This window comes from Staurois parvus, unplaced genomic scaffold, assembly GCF_062004578.1.
Source record: "Staurois parvus isolate SC_StPar_1 unplaced genomic scaffold, SC_StPar_1.0 ptg000704l, whole genome shotgun sequence".
NCBI classification, from domain to species: Eukaryota; Metazoa; Chordata; class Amphibia; order Anura; family Ranidae; genus Staurois; species Staurois parvus.
In genome coordinates this window covers 1,420,583-1,437,068 of record NW_028318500.1, presented here as the reverse complement: position 1 = coordinate 1,437,068, position 16,486 = coordinate 1,420,583, and the positions used below count along the sequence as shown (strand labels likewise).

Sequence of the window (16,486 nt, the reverse complement as noted above, 5' to 3'; positions counted from 1 at the left end):
GCTCATGATGAAATTGAGTTTGACATCTCTGACATAGAGTTTGGTCTTAAGATCAAAGGATCAGTTGTCACTACAGATACTTGCAAACACCGCAAGTTACAACACTTCTGGACAGCTGTTACTTCAGAAACATTTTAGGACAGGTTGAGTTCGCTTTAATGCTTTAGGCCTACTGTTCGGAAAGATTAGCCTTACAAACTGACATGGTTTATAAATGAGTGGTCAGCATGGCACCTTTTATTTCATCACTCATTCACAATGGCTCAGTGGCAGTCAATTTTGAAACTTATAAAGTAATTCCAGCAACAGAGATATTTAATATCTGTGATCATACCAGCTTAATCAGGATGTTCTGTTATGTGATTCAATCAGTGCTTGTGTGTATTTCCAAGTTCATTCAGTTCACAAATTCAGCAAGTCTGATTTGTGAAATTCTTTAGTAAATAACAAATGATAGCATTCTTCTAATTCAGCAAAATCCTGGCTGTCAGGCTAATCATACACAGGGTCAATAGTGGAGCACATAGGCCAGATGAGCAGCTCACAGTGGCATCTCTGGAAGCCAATACTTGGCGTCCCTTAAGTTGCTGAGGTGGACGGTAATTCTCTTTCATTTTCACAGGCGTCTCTCCCTGAGAGGAGAAATGAGCTGTGCCCGTCAGGATTTGATGCTGTAAACACATAAAAATATACTTTGTCTGAGACCTATAATTAATATGAAAAGACACCACTGATCTCTTGAAGAATAAACTGTAAATTCTTTGCACAGTTACAGTAATTTATCATCCTATAAAAAAAATTAATCTGCACTATTTTCAAACTGTATATATTAAAATACGGACATAAAAATACTTTTCATTGTTTGGAAAGTTGTGAGGAGCGCTTAGCCTACAATCGCCTAAGCGCCCACCTCACTGATAACAACCTCCTTGATCCATTAGTCTGGCTTCCGTCCCCTACACTCCACCGAAACCGCCCTACTTAAAATCACTAACGACCTGCTAACCGCCAAAGCTAATGGCCATTACTCAGTCCTCCTGCTCCTCGACCTCTCTGCGGCCTTTGACACAGTCGACCACCCCCTCCTCCTTACTAAACTGCACTCCTTTGGCATCAGGGACACTGCTCTCTCCTGGCTCTCCTCCTACCTATCCCAACGCTCCTTCAGCGTTACCTATAACGCTACCACCTCCCCCTCTCTCCCCTTCTCTGTTGGGGTCCCCCAAGGCTCTGTCCCCGGACCCCTCCTCTTCTCCATCTACACCTCCTCCCTTGGCAAACTGATACACTCCCACGGCTTCAACTACCACCTATATGCCGATGACACACAAATTTACCTCTCCACCCCTCACCTCACCCCCTCTCTCTCCGCCCACATCGCCCACCTCCTGAACGACATATCAGACTGGATGTCGCTCCATTTCCTCAAGTTAAACCTGTCCAAAACTGAGCTACTAATTTTCCCCCCAGCCCGCGTGCCCCCCCCATCCTCTCCATCACGACTAGCAACACCACCATGAATCCCACCCCACACGCCAAAGTCCTGGGTGTCACCCTGGACTCAAACCTTTCCTTCCAACCTCATGTCTAATCACTATCAAAGTCATGCAGGCTCCACCTCCGCAACATCTCCAAGATACGTACGTTCCTCACCCCAGACACTACTAAACAACTAATACACTCCCTCATCATCTCACGCCTGGACTACTGCAACTCCCTTCTCACTGGCCTACCCAAACACACGCTATCCCCACTCCAGTCTATCCTGAACTCAACGGTGAGACTCATCCACCTCACCAACCGCTCCACATCTGCCTCCCCCCTCTGCCAATCCCTTCACTGGCTCCCGATTGCCCAACGCATTAAATTCAAATTACTAACTCTGACATACAAAGCCATTCACAACGCTGCCCCAAACTACCTCACTGACCTGATACCCAAATGCCACCCTACCCGTGCCCTTCGCTCCTCACAAGACCTCCTACTCTCTAGTTCCCTGGTCTCCTCCCACGCCCGACTGCAAGACTTCTCCAGGACTTCCCCCATCCTCTGGAACTCCCTACCCAAATCCATCAGACTGTCACCTACCCTCCTCACCTTCAGGCGCACCCTGAAAACCCATCTCTTCAGGGAAGCCTACCCTACCCTCACCTAACAACCGATCTCCTCCACTCCTCCCACCACTCCATCCCCCACAGCCACTTCCTCCTGTACCACTATCCCCTCCCTCCTAGATTGTAAGCTCGAAAGAGCAGGGCCCTCGAACCCCTCGTGTATTGTATTGTACTGTATTGTCTCATGTTCTGTCCCCCTCTCTAATGTACAGCGCTGACCAAACCCTTTGGCGCTATATAAACACTGTTTAATAATAATAATAATAATAATAATAATAATAATAATAATTTATCACATAAGTACAAAATATGACCAACTTCAGCAATGAGAAAATATGTTTCCTATTTTCCTGATTATGGTATTACTGTCTCTGCAACTGACTGAATATATTTCCAAGCTGCAGTCCTATCTGTAGAAAACCTGCGTTCCAAGGAACCAATACTCTCATCTTTACATGAAGAAACATATACAGAAGCTAAAAACAAGTATACAAGTAAACCTAAGCGGCTAAACAGCAGGTACCACAAGGTGTCTGCACATACTGTACATCTGAGATCTCTAGAAACCCCAGAACTCCAGTGCAGTCAATGGGCAAGTGTCATTTTATCAACTCCTGTCATTTCAAAGGTCTCAGTTGCAATTAAAATGTACATAATATGTGATAAAATGGACAATGATATGCACCACTTAACCTTAGCAATGAGTCCAATGTTAACTTTCCCAAGTCTTAAAGTAATACTAAAAGTAGATTTTGTTTTTAAATAACTAACATGTCATACTTACCTGTTCTGTTTAATGGTTTTTCACAGAGCAGCCCAAACCTCCTCTTCTCAGACCTTCTGCCAGTGCTCCTCACTATTCCCCCCTGCTGAGTGCCACCATAGCAAACTGCTTGCTATGGGGGTACTCATGCCTGCTCGTTCTCAAGTCCCGCTCTGTGTGTCCATAGACACACAGAGCATGTCTCAGCCCGGCCCTTTGCTCCCTCCTCATTGGCTGTGAGGAATGCCCTTAGAACTATTTAAACCACTTCCCGCAGACCATACAGTTCTTGGTGGGTGGGCTTTTAATGGCAAGCGGCTGCATATATGAATCCCTTTGTAAACACTTTACTGTGCTGAGAGCACGCTCCCTGCACACTTCCAGCGCAGTAACTTTCCCAATGCATAATTGTGATCAGGAGCATTCCGATCATGTGACCGTTGTGACCACCAATCACAGCAGTCACATGATCAGAATTCCCACCTTCGCCTCCTGGCATTTAGAACCTTTTGAAGGACTAGGAGGTGGCGGTGGGAAGGGGTTAAGAAAACAGAGGCAAAAAAGAAGCTTCCACAGGGGCCACTTTTTTTCAGTAGTAACACGGGGTAATGCAGTTCCGGCACCTCCAGCGCAAAATGGTGTGCTGGAGGGTCTGTTGATGCTGGCTACTGGGGGATCTTACTTTCTCTTTTTGACCAGTAACCCATGTTTGTTAGGGCTAAAAAAAGACAGTCATTCTGGTTGTACCTGAGTCCTACTGATGGTTACGGGCTCTTCAAATACTGTCCAAATGACAGCCTGTGAGCAGTCAGGAGTTGTGAGGGAACCTTGATATCTGTAGTATCTTGACAACATCTCATGAGCTGGGAGGAGGCTTTCTAGGGAAAATGGTGTCAGCAGTACAAAGTCTCCTGTGAAATAAAATCTTTTTGTTAGTACAAGTGTTTACAATGAGACATTAGGGTACTGCAAGTGTTAAAGTTAATGGTTTGTTCTAAATAAATGGCATAAAAACCCTTGAGCCTGGGTTCACACTTCTGCTGTGAGGAACATCGTATGTGATTCGCACAGCAACCGCACCACGTTCCTGAGCAAATCACATGCGAATTTTGTGCGGTGCAATTTTAGCATACATCAAATCGCACTGCATCTGCACCAAAAAGGACCCTTTTTCTTGTCTGCACCAGAATTGGATCGCATGGGTATCCACACCCATGCGATTTGATTCTACACATTGCACCGCGTTTTGCGAACCGATTTTGGGGTGTTGTTACCTAAACATGAACGGAGTGCGATTATGATGCAGTGCGGAATTCACACGGAAAACGGTGCAAATTCCGCACCGCATTAGTGTGAACCCAAGCTCAAACTACCTCTGATCAAAGTCAAAGACACATTTGATTCATTCACAAGGATTTATTTATTAAACCTATGCGAAGAACAATGGCATTTATGTTCTGTTACAGCACTGAGAAGTGCAGGAACCAATCAGATCCCAGTACACCGAGCTCAGATAACTGAATTCTGTAGTTGAAAGCCAATTGTATCACTACAATCTGATAGGAAGTCCAATCTGATTGTTTTTATTTCATTGTACAGGCAAGAACATGATGGTGATTCAACAAATACTGTATACTGGGTAACAAAAAAAAATAAAGTTGATATATACACTGACCTTCCAATGATACATTCTTCATAGCAGATACTAATGGACTATACCGCGGATTATCTGCTTCTCCCACCTAAAGACAAATCAGCAGTAAGATACGTTATCCAGATTTACTAAAAATGTGGGCACATGATAGCTGAACATGTCTTACCATTATCAGTATGCCTAGCACAGCCAAGCCTTGAGGGTCTTTCTTAGCGTCGGTGACACTGCTGTACTTGGCATTCATGTGAACAATATGAAGCTGAAGACAAACAAACTGTTATTTGGCATCTCTGGACTTTTCTGAAACTTTATAATATTCATATGTGCTTTGTGTGTGTACATTACTGACACTGGGATCTTAAACCTCAACAGTGTTCCAGTGTGCAGTAAATACAGAAAGTGTCACTCCTGCGCTATCAACGGTGGAATAATGACTGAAGGGTGAAAAAATAAAAAATATCAAATTGTGTCCCACAACAAAACTGGTAAATGTGAAAATATGTGATGCTGCGCTGCTTATACTCAAATAAATGAAACTCAATACATGTGTGACCCCCCCCCCCGCTGTGTTTAAATGTTGCTTAGCCTATAACCAGGCAACATAAAATGAATGTGTGACCCCCTAGCGTAACTACAATACACAAATAATATAAATAGTGAATCAATAATCACCTCATTAGTGGGTGCAGCTCCTAAAAGACATCCAGTGATAATCAAATCACATAAATATACAACTCTGAAACCATCCAAAGGTAAGTTCATATCAAGATTTAGAGTCTCTCTTTAACCACTTGCCTACAGGGCACATCCACCACCCTTCCTGCCAAGGCTAATTTTCAGCTTTCAGCGCTGTCGCACTTTGAACGACAATTGCGTGGTCATGCAACACTGTACCCATATGAAATTTTTTATATTTTTTATATATTCACACAAAATAGAGCTTTCTTTTGGTGGTATTTAATCATCACTGGGTGTTTTATTTTTTGCTAAACAAACAAAAAAATACTGAAAATGTTGAAATGTTTGTTTTACAAAATTTTGCAAATAGGTAATTTTTCTCCTTCACTGATGTGCATTGATGAGGCTGCACTGAGGGGCTCTGATAGGTAGCACTGATTGGCACTGAGATGGCAACACTGATAGGTAGCACTGATGGGCACTGATAGGCAGCACTGATGAGGTGGCACTGGTGGGCATTGATGAGGAGGGACTGATCAGGCTGCACTGATATGCAGCACTGGTGAGCACTGATAGGCGGCAATGATGGGCACTGATAGGCAGCACTGAAGGGCACTGACTGGCAGCACTGACTGATGGCACTGATGGGCATAGATTGACAGCACTGATGGGCAGCACCGTTGGGCACTGATGGGCATTTTTGGGGCTGCACTGATTATCAGGGCACTGATTATCAGTGCAGATATCTCCTTTGACAGTTGTCGGTTATATGCAGTACTTTCCTCACGCTGTGACAGCGTGAAAAAAGTACCGCCAACAACCGGCAGGTGTATTTACATGGTGATCAGCTGTGATTAGACACAGCTGATCAAATGGTAAAAGGCCGCTGTGATTGGCTTTTTACCATGTCATGTGATCAGCTGTCCAAAGGACACAGCGATCACAGAGAGCGCCAAAAGCGCGCTTCCGGGGGCACGCGGGGGCACGTTCTGGGAGGATGTGATATGATGTCCTCCCAAAACTGGATGACTGCACTGTAGCCGTCATTTGGCTATAGCGCAGTCAAAAAGTGGTTAAATGTTCAAGAGGTTTTTATAACAGTGACAGATGCCTTCTTCCGTGATCATGGGGCCATCACCATCAAGATAATACCATGTTGTGCTACTCATTGTAAAACACTCGGATGGATATCCAAACAGAAAGTGTGTGAAGCACCTGTTCATGATTTCATGCTGTCACAATCCGCACTCTGCTAGAGGTATCCTTATCTCTTCCTCTCTCTACACATATACGGTCTTCCTATCTGTTTAACTATCTCCGGTCTTCACTTCCACTGTGCACAGGACAGCATGAATTGATTTAACAGTTTCCATATGCATACAAGACACCTGTTTGGATATCCGTCCGGTTTAATCCGAACCTCTTTGTCCTTATGCCCTCAATATCTGATGGTCATCCATTATTGCTCTCCTTAGACCTGGGACAATTACTTCATTTGTGGCCATACTATCCATCCACTTGCTGGTTATATGACTTATGTCTCTTAAACTGTACATCCACAAACAGAGACTATTTGTCATCGTCCATGTTTCAGCCATACATTGCCTAGGGAATTATTAGATTGCCCACAGGTTGTTCCTCATCATGAACATTAGCTTACTTTTCACCTCACTATTGTCCACTATGACACTACACTAGTTTGTGCATTGCAATCCAGATTGCTTTTTGGTTTTTATTATATGTTAGATGGTTGTGTGATATTCACTGTCTGCAGATATCACTCTCCCTCCCTATTTTAATGGGAAATTAATAAAATATGTGTTTTTACATGTGAGCTACTTTGCTTGGGTGTATTATTACCTACTTTGGTAGCTTGCTCCTTGCAGCTACCGCTTTTTGTTTTTCATATCCACTTAGGTTTACATCCACACCTTTAATATTTGGTGAGTCTCAGAGCTTATAACAAGGCTACCCAGCCTAACTTTGGTGGCAATTTTTCTATCTATTAATTCAGCTGCATCTGCCTCTGCTCACACCCTACGTGGTACATCACGGTCACGTAACTTCATCAGGGGAGATGATAAATGACCGTTACGTAACAAGTAGGGCATGAGTGGAGGCAGATATGGACATGGAGGGACAATTTGTTTTTAATAAAGAAGTTATTATTTATGCACTACACCATGGGAGGTCTCTCTGTTTTTCTCTGTACGGCAAGGCAAATATGGCTGAATGAACATACTAGAGTCTTAAAGGTTCCTCTCACCAGGTCTGCTTTACACCTGTGTGGAGGTGAGAGTTCTGTGAGCACAGAAGGTGGCATGAGTGATTTACACTGAGTAGCACAACATGGTATTATCTTGATTGTGATAGTCCCATGATCATGGAAGAAGGCATCTGTCATTGTTATAAGAACCCCTTGAGGCAGGGGCAGGAAGGGGGTAAAAGTGTCCAGTAGGCAAGTGGTAAAGAGAGACTCTAGATCTTGATATGAACTTACCTTTAGATGGTTCCAGAGCTGTATATTTATGTGACTTGATTATCACTGGATGTTTATTAGGAGCTGCATCCACTATTGAGGTGGTTTACTTTATTGATTCACTATTTATATTGTTTTTTGTATTGTCATACTTGTATTTACACAAGTAGGTCACGCATTCATTTTACTTTGACTGGTTATAGGCTAAGTAACATTTAAACACACCAGGGGGGTCACACATTTATTTAGTTTATTTATTTGAGTATAAGCAGTGCAGCATCACATTTTTTCATTGTGCCACTGTATTATTATTTTCTTCAAATACCCATCATAACATGTAATGGCAATTTACTACACTGATTGAAAAGAAAAGATAACCCAACATATTTTGTCCCAGTGAATGCCATTATTACCATTTTAAAATGTATGACTTGCATTCTATATTGTATTGCTTCTAATGTGGATAATAGCAATATGTAATGAAATGTATACAGTATATGTAATGAGTGCATTGGTCAAGAAACTCAGAAAGTACATTTAATTTCAAGCAGTGTTTAGTTTAATTTTATGGAAGGTAGAGTATAGGTCAGTTACGTTGAGTTACCTCAAGTGGGAACTGCTTGCCATCCACTGTATGTTCTGATCCATCTTTGGTAGGGCTTCCCCAGTGAAAATGGAACTGTAAGGCCTGGTATGTGTTGGGTAAACCTGCATCACTGATACTTATGCCTCCAGATAGGCTCAGCAAAACTGCAAATGTCATAAACCCATAACAACACATATGAGAAAATTGCCAGCAGAGTCTAGATAAAGAATTTGTGCAACAACGTGTAGCTTGAAAATAGACTATATGGTTCACCATAGAGCAGACAAAGAGACTAGAGTGCCAGTGAAATGACCTTACCTGAGTGTCCATCATTCATAAGCTTCCATTCAGCAGATGGGGCGTGATTGTAACCGTTGAAGGTGATGTCACCCAAGTGGCTGTCTCTCTTTACTTTGGCTTTTTCAATATTAATAGGGGATTGATAATCACCTCCACAGTTGTGATTAATGTCCTTCCAATGGTCAGGACCTGATCCAAATAAAAATTCATGAAACAATGGTGTTATTTCTTTGGCTCAATTCACATCTTGAGCTATTGCACTCATATTTAAGCTTCTCCATGCCATTTACTAGAAGTAAGGATGTAGGCAATAGCAGTTAGCCTTCCCACCTGTAGGTGGCTCTGTGAAGTTATTGCATGGGAAGAGGAGTCTCATAAGGGAATTGAGCCCTTAAAGACATGCAATGCCTCATGAGGAGAAGTGGTCTGATTGGACACTGAACTCTCAAGAGACATTGAGTGAAGGAACCATTTAAATAAGGATACCCACTTCACTTTGGCACATGTCTGGTGAGTGAATGGTTAGGGAAAGGAACCAGCATGTGAGGAAGAGTGCAAAGCACAGAGAAATGTTCGTGTAAAGGAGGGGCAACTTTGGGCAGGCTCCTTGGTCATTGCTGATACTCCCGTGTATGGAACAGAGGTGCAGGGCTGGTGTGAAATGCTATCTGGTTTCATATAAATCTTCTTAAAATGGTTGTAAAGGCTGAAAGTTTTTTATCTTCATGCACACATGAAAATAAGGACATAAATTTAATTTCGATGCAGTGTTGCATGACTGCACAATTGTCAGTTAAAGTAATGCAGCGCTGTATCGCAAAAAATGGCCTGGTCAGGTAGGGGTGTAAACCCTCTGGAGGGTAAGCAGTTAATAAAAAAGTTTTACTGCTAACTGTGTCCCCATTGCAGAATTATTTTTATTCTCAGTCTTGGTGACAGAGCATTAGAATAATTAGAATAGGGCTTTGTCACAACCCCTCTACACACACACACACCTAATCAAAAACAACAAAAACTTTTTGCTTGGAATTCTAACATATTTTAAAGGTTGGATGTTTGGTATAGGCAAGACTGGTAAGCTTTTCAAACCTCATCAAATTTTGGTAATTTGCTAATTCACTCACCACATGCAGGGTTCTGAGAAGAGTAGCACCACTGACCTGAATAAAGATAGACAATTATTAAAGTAAAACTTCCTAAATAAGTTTAACATTCTAGTAGTTAAAGTGAACCTTTCAGCTATGTTAAATATATATAAAACTAAAAAGAAACTACACAAGACAAAGCAAAATGCTTGCTTACTATTACCTTTATGGAAAGAAAACCCAATTTAATGTCTTTTCGATGTTGGTTTCACTTTGGTACATGGTCCTTGAGTTCTCTGTCTTTAATACTAAGCCCTACTTCAACTGCCATTGACCTGTTTAGTGAAAGAACCCTTACTGACCGTTAATGCTAACTTGTGGGCTACAAGTGCTGCTACTCCACAATAACATTTGTGTCAGCACCATCAAAAGATTGTACATAGATCTCCAAAAAAATAATCAACAGAGAAACTTAGATGACAATAAATAAGCAAGAAAACATGCCTATGTATTCTAAGAGTGTCTTCCTGTTCAATATGTTTATTTGGTTTTCAACAAATAAAATATCACAAGAAAACGATATGCATGGCAGAGTGATTTTGTAAATGCAGTTGTGCTTAAAAGTTTGCACACCCTGGCAGAAATCATGGAATTTTGGCATTAATATGTCTGGTCACAATGAATTTTGGCATTGATATGACTGGTCATAATGAAAATAAGATGGGTCATGCCAAAAAACTGTCTTTTATTTAAGGATAATGATCATATGAAGCCATTTATTATCACATAGTTGTTTGGCTCCTTTTTAAATCATAATGATAACAGAAATTACTCAAATGGCCCCGATCAAAAGTTTACATACCCTGGAATGTTTGGCCTTGGTACACACACACACAAGGTGACACACACAGGTTAAAATGGGGAATAAAAGTAAATTCTGCCCATCTATGGCTTTTCAAATTGCAAGTAGGGTCTGTGCATAAATAGCCATTGAGTTTGTTAGCTCTCATGTGGATGCACTGAGCAGGCTAGAAACTGAGTCATGGGGAGCAGAAAAGAACTGTCAAAAGACCTGCATAACAAGGTAATGGAAGATGGAAACGGATATAAAAAGATATCCAAAGCCTTTAATGTGCCAGTCAGTACTGTTCAGTGGAAAGTGGAAAATTCTGCAATCTCATGATTTTAAGCCAAGGTCAGGTAGACTAAGAAAGATTGCAGCCACAACTGCCAGACTGGCAGAATAATTGTTTGAGACACAAAGAAAAACCCATAGGTAACCTCAGAAGAAAATACAGATAAAGACGATGTGGTTGTTTCAAGGAACACAATACAACGGTACTTGAACAAAAATGCTGCATGGTAGAGTTGCCAAAAGGAGGCCTTTACTGCACCAATGCTACAAAAAAGTCCAGTTGCAATATGCCCGACAACACCTTGACATGCTTCACAGCTTCTGGCACATTGTAATCTGGATTGAGGAGACCAAAATAGAGCTTTATGGTCACAAACACAGGTGCTATGTTTAGAGAGTGGTCAACAAGGTCTATAGCACCAAGAATACCATCCCCACTATGAAATATAGTGGTGACTCCATAACGTTTGGGGGTATATGAGCTCTAAAGGCATGGTAAAACGTGTGAAAAATGATGGCAAGATCAATGCAGCATGCTATCAGAAAACACTGGCAGACAATTTGCATTCTTCTGCATAAAAGCTGCGCTTTGGACGCTCTTGGACTTTCAAGCATGGCAATGACTCTAAGCTCAAGGCCAAGTTGACCTTCCAGTGGTTACAGTAGAAAAAGCTGAAGGTCCTGGAGTGGCCATCACAGTCTCCTGACATTAATATTATCAAGCCACTCTGGGGAGATCTCAAACATGTGGTTCATGAAAGACAACCAAAGAATTTGCATGATCTGGAGGCATTTTGCCAAGACAAATGGGCAGCTATACCACCTACAAAAATTCAGGACCTCATAGACATCTATTACAAAAGACTGCACACTGTCATTGATGCTAAAGGGGGGCAATACACAGTATTGAGAACTAAGGGTATGCAGACTTTTGAACAGGGGCATTTCATTTGTTCACTTGTTGCCATGTTTTGTTTTACAATTGTGCCATTCTGTTATGACCTACAGTTGAATATGAATCCCATAAGAAATAAAAGAAATGTGTTTTGCCTGCTCACTTGTGTTTTCTTAAAAAATAGTGCAAACTATTACCAATTCTCCAAAGATATGCAAACTTTTAAGCACAACTGTTACAATATTTAGATAACAGTTAGTAGATCAGCTAGACCAGTATTAAATGTAGACATCCATGGATCCATGGTACGTTGCCTAGAGTAGCCAAACAGTCTGACTTGAAACTTCATACACTGAATATGTTAAAAAAAAAAGAATGAGAACAGATTAAGCATAGAAAAAAAGAAAACAATGCAGGTCTGTGCAATACTTCATGCTGTAATGTAAGGCTAGTATGAAACATGATGAGTAATCATGCTAACGTAATCGTTTTTCATTATTCCAATGGAGCATAGTTTCCACAGGTTTACAAACACAATAGGTTTATCTTTTCTGAAACCTAGCATTCTCCCATAGGTAGAGTGGGTTTGGACTAGCCCCATAGCCTCCATTAGATTGGTAAATATGTCCTTTTCCCAAGTGATATTTAATCTTGCAATATTTAATTAATTATGTCTATTTATACACAATATCAGCACCTTACAGCATTACAGCAAAAGGTAGACTTTGTAAAATACAGAATATTTCATTGCCAAAGAATAAAAGATAACATGTAACTTGTGTGTTACCTAAGGGCTCATGTACACTGCAACAGATAAACTCACGTTTAGGAGCTGTTCAGTGTTTTTTCAGCAACCCCTGAACAAAACGCTTGTAAACGCAGTGAAACACGGCTAACTGCGTTTATAGGTGTTTGCGTTTGAAATTCTTTTTTAACTCTTCCATTTCCAGATGCTGCCCAGAGCCTTTTTTCATCATGAAAAATGCATGCACACCATACTTTGAGGTTTTGCATGAAAAAAAATATGTTAGACACTGCTGCAATAATTTCTGCACAGAAATGAGCTGGAACACATCCAAACACCACAAAAAAAAGACAGCTAATCTCAACAAATACTGCTCTTTCTGCTTCTGCTCTCTCTATTTCTCTTAAAATGTCTGAAATAGTTAATTTTATACTGTTTTTCAGTGCTTTCTGGGCATTTTGGAAGGTCTCCTGAGAGTATCTTAAAAAAACGCTTCTAAACGCAAACGCACATAAACGCGGTATGCAAACGCGGCTAAACAGATGTTTTTTAATTTACGTTTTCCAGCAGTCAGTTTCCATCATTCAGAACTGTCCCGTGTACATGGAGCCCAAGAGTAAATATTCTGGAAGAAAGGGAGAACACCGTTAAGTCCTTGGTCACACCGATCATACTTTGAGTACTGTGACTTCCAGTGAAGTGACACGATTTCAAAGTCAGGTGTCATTCCGAACTTGAGGTGCAACTTGCAAGACATCTACGGCTTGCAAGACACAGGTGTTTTTTTCTCGTCTATGCAAGTCGCACCTGAAGTACCGCATGTACTACTTTAGACATCGAGTCGGAATTGCACCGATATGACCGTTTTAATTGCGGACACTAGGGTGTGACTTCCCATGTGATTTGAAACTTGCATGGCATGGCAATTCACATGGCAAGTCACACCTGGTATGACCAGGCACTAAATCATTTTTTCCTAGATGCATAGGAGGAGTAGTGTTGCCAACCTCCCACAGCATTTTTTACTGACAAAACAGAAAATTCACTGACGGAGCACATTTTTTACTGACAACCTGAAAAATGACATTAAGAACTAGACAAATCAATATTTAAAAAGTATAAACACAATATGAAAACATTGAAAATACCCATAACAAGAAATTTGACTGGCTTACACTTACAAAAATCAACACAGCATGACAACTTATCAACGCCTGACATTTACAGACAGCTGTAAAAATTACTGATTTTTACAAACTGTCCATATATTTACTGACAGAGGGTAACCTTGAGGATGGGTATGATATGCTTTAATAAAAACTACATTTTTGTGTCCTAACACATTGTAGTGAAAATATATTTGAATTATATTGCATAAATAAACAAACGTGTGGATCCTTAAATTATTATTATATAGTGATAGAGATCAGAACCAGATTATGAAAACAATCTATTAAACTGTTCATAAAGAAAGAGGACATATTGCTAAACTGTTCCCAAACAGATCAAATAGGGACAGCAAGGCTGTTATTCTGAACTATAGGAAATTCATGGATGGACCTAATCCCTTAAATTGACAAAATAAACTTTGCACAAATATCTCCCATTCCAGAATTAGGGTCCCCCAAATAATGCTATACCACTGCATGTTGTGTCTTGTATCAGGCCAAAATAAAAGAGTTTCTATGACTTGTATTTATTAACACAAATGGACTTTGTCAAGAATCAGTTAATTTGCATGTAAAACTGCTGACACCAATATAGTGTGTATTCAGTACCAAAAATACAGCCAAAGTAACCAATTTTATTATCAGACCTAAAATAGTGATCTATCACATTCTGAAAAATATTAGTAACTAAGAACATCAGTTCTGTCCTGACCTCAGAACCTAACACTAAAAGTCAACTCTACAAAACTGTTACCTGTAACATATCCAGAACATCTCTAAATGTAACCTAACCTCTCGGCACAGAGGAGGAAACTAAAGAAGAAACGAGAATAATTTTTTTGTTATCATAATGCTATTTTGTTACAATAATGATATTCATGAATGTAGTCTTACCTTCTCCAGACACCTGCACAAGTAAAGTGATAAATGTTATACCGAGCTGTAGCATCTTCATGCTGTCCTCAATAATGTCCTAGGAGCTGAGCTGAAGCTGCCGCACACTCAGGTTGCTTGACCATAGACCCATTGTACTCGTACCTTAATATTTATAAAGAATTGGGCTGTGTTTTATGTTAACTCTTTTCTATGCATGTTATGGGCAGTCAGTTTGACTCCACCTGGAGTGTTAACTCTTCCCCTTCTGTCATGAGACTGATCCAAATTCCTTTAGACAATAAGTAACAAGTAGCCTGCCTTGCCTGAATAGCTCGATGATGTTGTTTGCAGAATCTGGTCCCTTCTGCAATGAACATTTAAAAAAAAGGTCATGGTAGGTTTAGAAGTGTTTAGATAGTGTATAGTTGTTGCCAGGGGCGGACTGACAACTCATGGGGCCCCCAGGCAATAGGGGATCATGGGGCCCCTGTGTCCTTGCCCAAACTCAAAAAAGCCTATGAAAAAGGTACCAGTGGCATCTTATGGGGCTCCCAACTGACCCCGGGCCCTCGGGCAGTGCCCGACTTTCCAAATGGTCAGTCCGCCCCGGTTGTTGCATGTACACCATCAACCAATGACTCAAAAAGCCAGGAGTAAAGAAAAGCAAAATCTAAAGGGAATTACCAGTGGTATCACTATTTTCCTTGTTAGAAGAACTTTATGAAATAGAATATGACATGAATAGGAGTACTTTAACCTCCCTGGCGGTATGATTATTTCAGATTTTTGGTGCTGAAAGCGGTACCATTTTTTTGCATGGAAATATGTATTTTTTTTATTGTAGGCTGTAATTTTTAGGAAAAACTCACTGAAATCTGTCCGAACAAGAGTCTAGTAAACATCCCGGGTATGATAAAATTTGAAATACAAAATCATAAATTATAATTTAATAAATAATCATAAAAATAATATAAAAATAATAAAAAATTTAATTCAATAATATAATCAAACCAAAAACACTGAAATGTGAAATAGAGCGCCAAGTTCGCACATTGCTGAGCTCAGTCGCAAAATCGTTTTCAGTTTCTGATGACGAATTTCCCCCACGAATCATTATCACTCAATTCTGTAAGTGGTTCTGATTTACTATCGCTGTTCTCTAGCTGATCTAAACCGCTTTTGACCTAAAGGGACACTTTTTGGACGCCATGGACATTTCTCAGTTTCCAGGCAGAAAGAACAGACAAAATGCAGGCAGGGCGCCGGACAAAGCACTAGGGACAATATGTATGTGAAATAGGTTGAAACAGCAATGTTTTACTGTGTAAAATGAAAAAAAAAAAAATGACATTTTTTAAAATTTTTTAATTTCCCGCCGGCGGCGGCGGCGGCGCCCGTACGTCCCGACGTCACAGGGACAGGACACAGAAGCCGGATGCCGGCATCGGCCGGAGGAGATGGCCGGGGACGCTGCAGGGGACACATCGTGGGAGCGCAGGGTAAGGTAAGTGAAGAACACATGCCGGAGCAGTGCTGCATGGTAAGTCCGAGTGTAGCTCGGGGTTACCGCTTTTGGTACTGAAATGTTACCCCGAGCTACACTCGGGAATACCGCCAGGGAGGTTAAAGACAGGGTGTGTTAATTCCAATGTTGGTTTACTTTGTTCAAGAGGAGTGTGATTTGTCCCAGCAATTTGTTCAATTTACTAAAAAAAAACGATTTATAGAAATGACAAGAATGGGAAAGTCCTGGACTATTAAACTCATTAGGCCCCAGACATACCTGAGCGTTTTCTTGTGCTTATGCCTATGAAGATAAGATAGGATAAGACTTTGTAATTGCAAAAATAAATTCACAATGAAATTACAAATGCTCAACGCTCAACAAGTACAAATCCACTTACGTAAATTGCACCTGTTTACATTAGTGTGTTCTGTCACTTTAAGCATGTGACAGAAATTTTCACATTTTTTTCCTCTCTTTTTTTCTTACAAAAGCTTGGCTCA

At 40.8% G+C, this 16,486-nt stretch overlaps 1 protein-coding gene across 1 annotated transcript; it reads right to left on the bottom strand.

The window, feature by feature from the left end:
- Positions 1-204: 204 nt before the first annotated feature.
- LOC149445894 (carbonic anhydrase 15-like) lies at positions 205-14,630 on the bottom strand. The gene is made up of 8 exons (XM_089653158.1): positions 14,498-14,630; positions 9,699-9,734; positions 8,593-8,763; positions 8,293-8,438; positions 4,698-4,790; positions 4,553-4,619; positions 3,625-3,788; positions 205-671 (listed from the first exon to the last, which is right to left on the bottom strand). Exons 1-8 carry the CDS (start codon positions 14,556-14,558, stop codon positions 465-467), a joined length of 945 nt encoding a protein of 314 aa, XP_089509284.1. The 5' UTR covers positions 14,559-14,630; the 3' UTR covers positions 205-464.
- Positions 14,631-16,486: the final 1,856 nt, after the last annotated feature.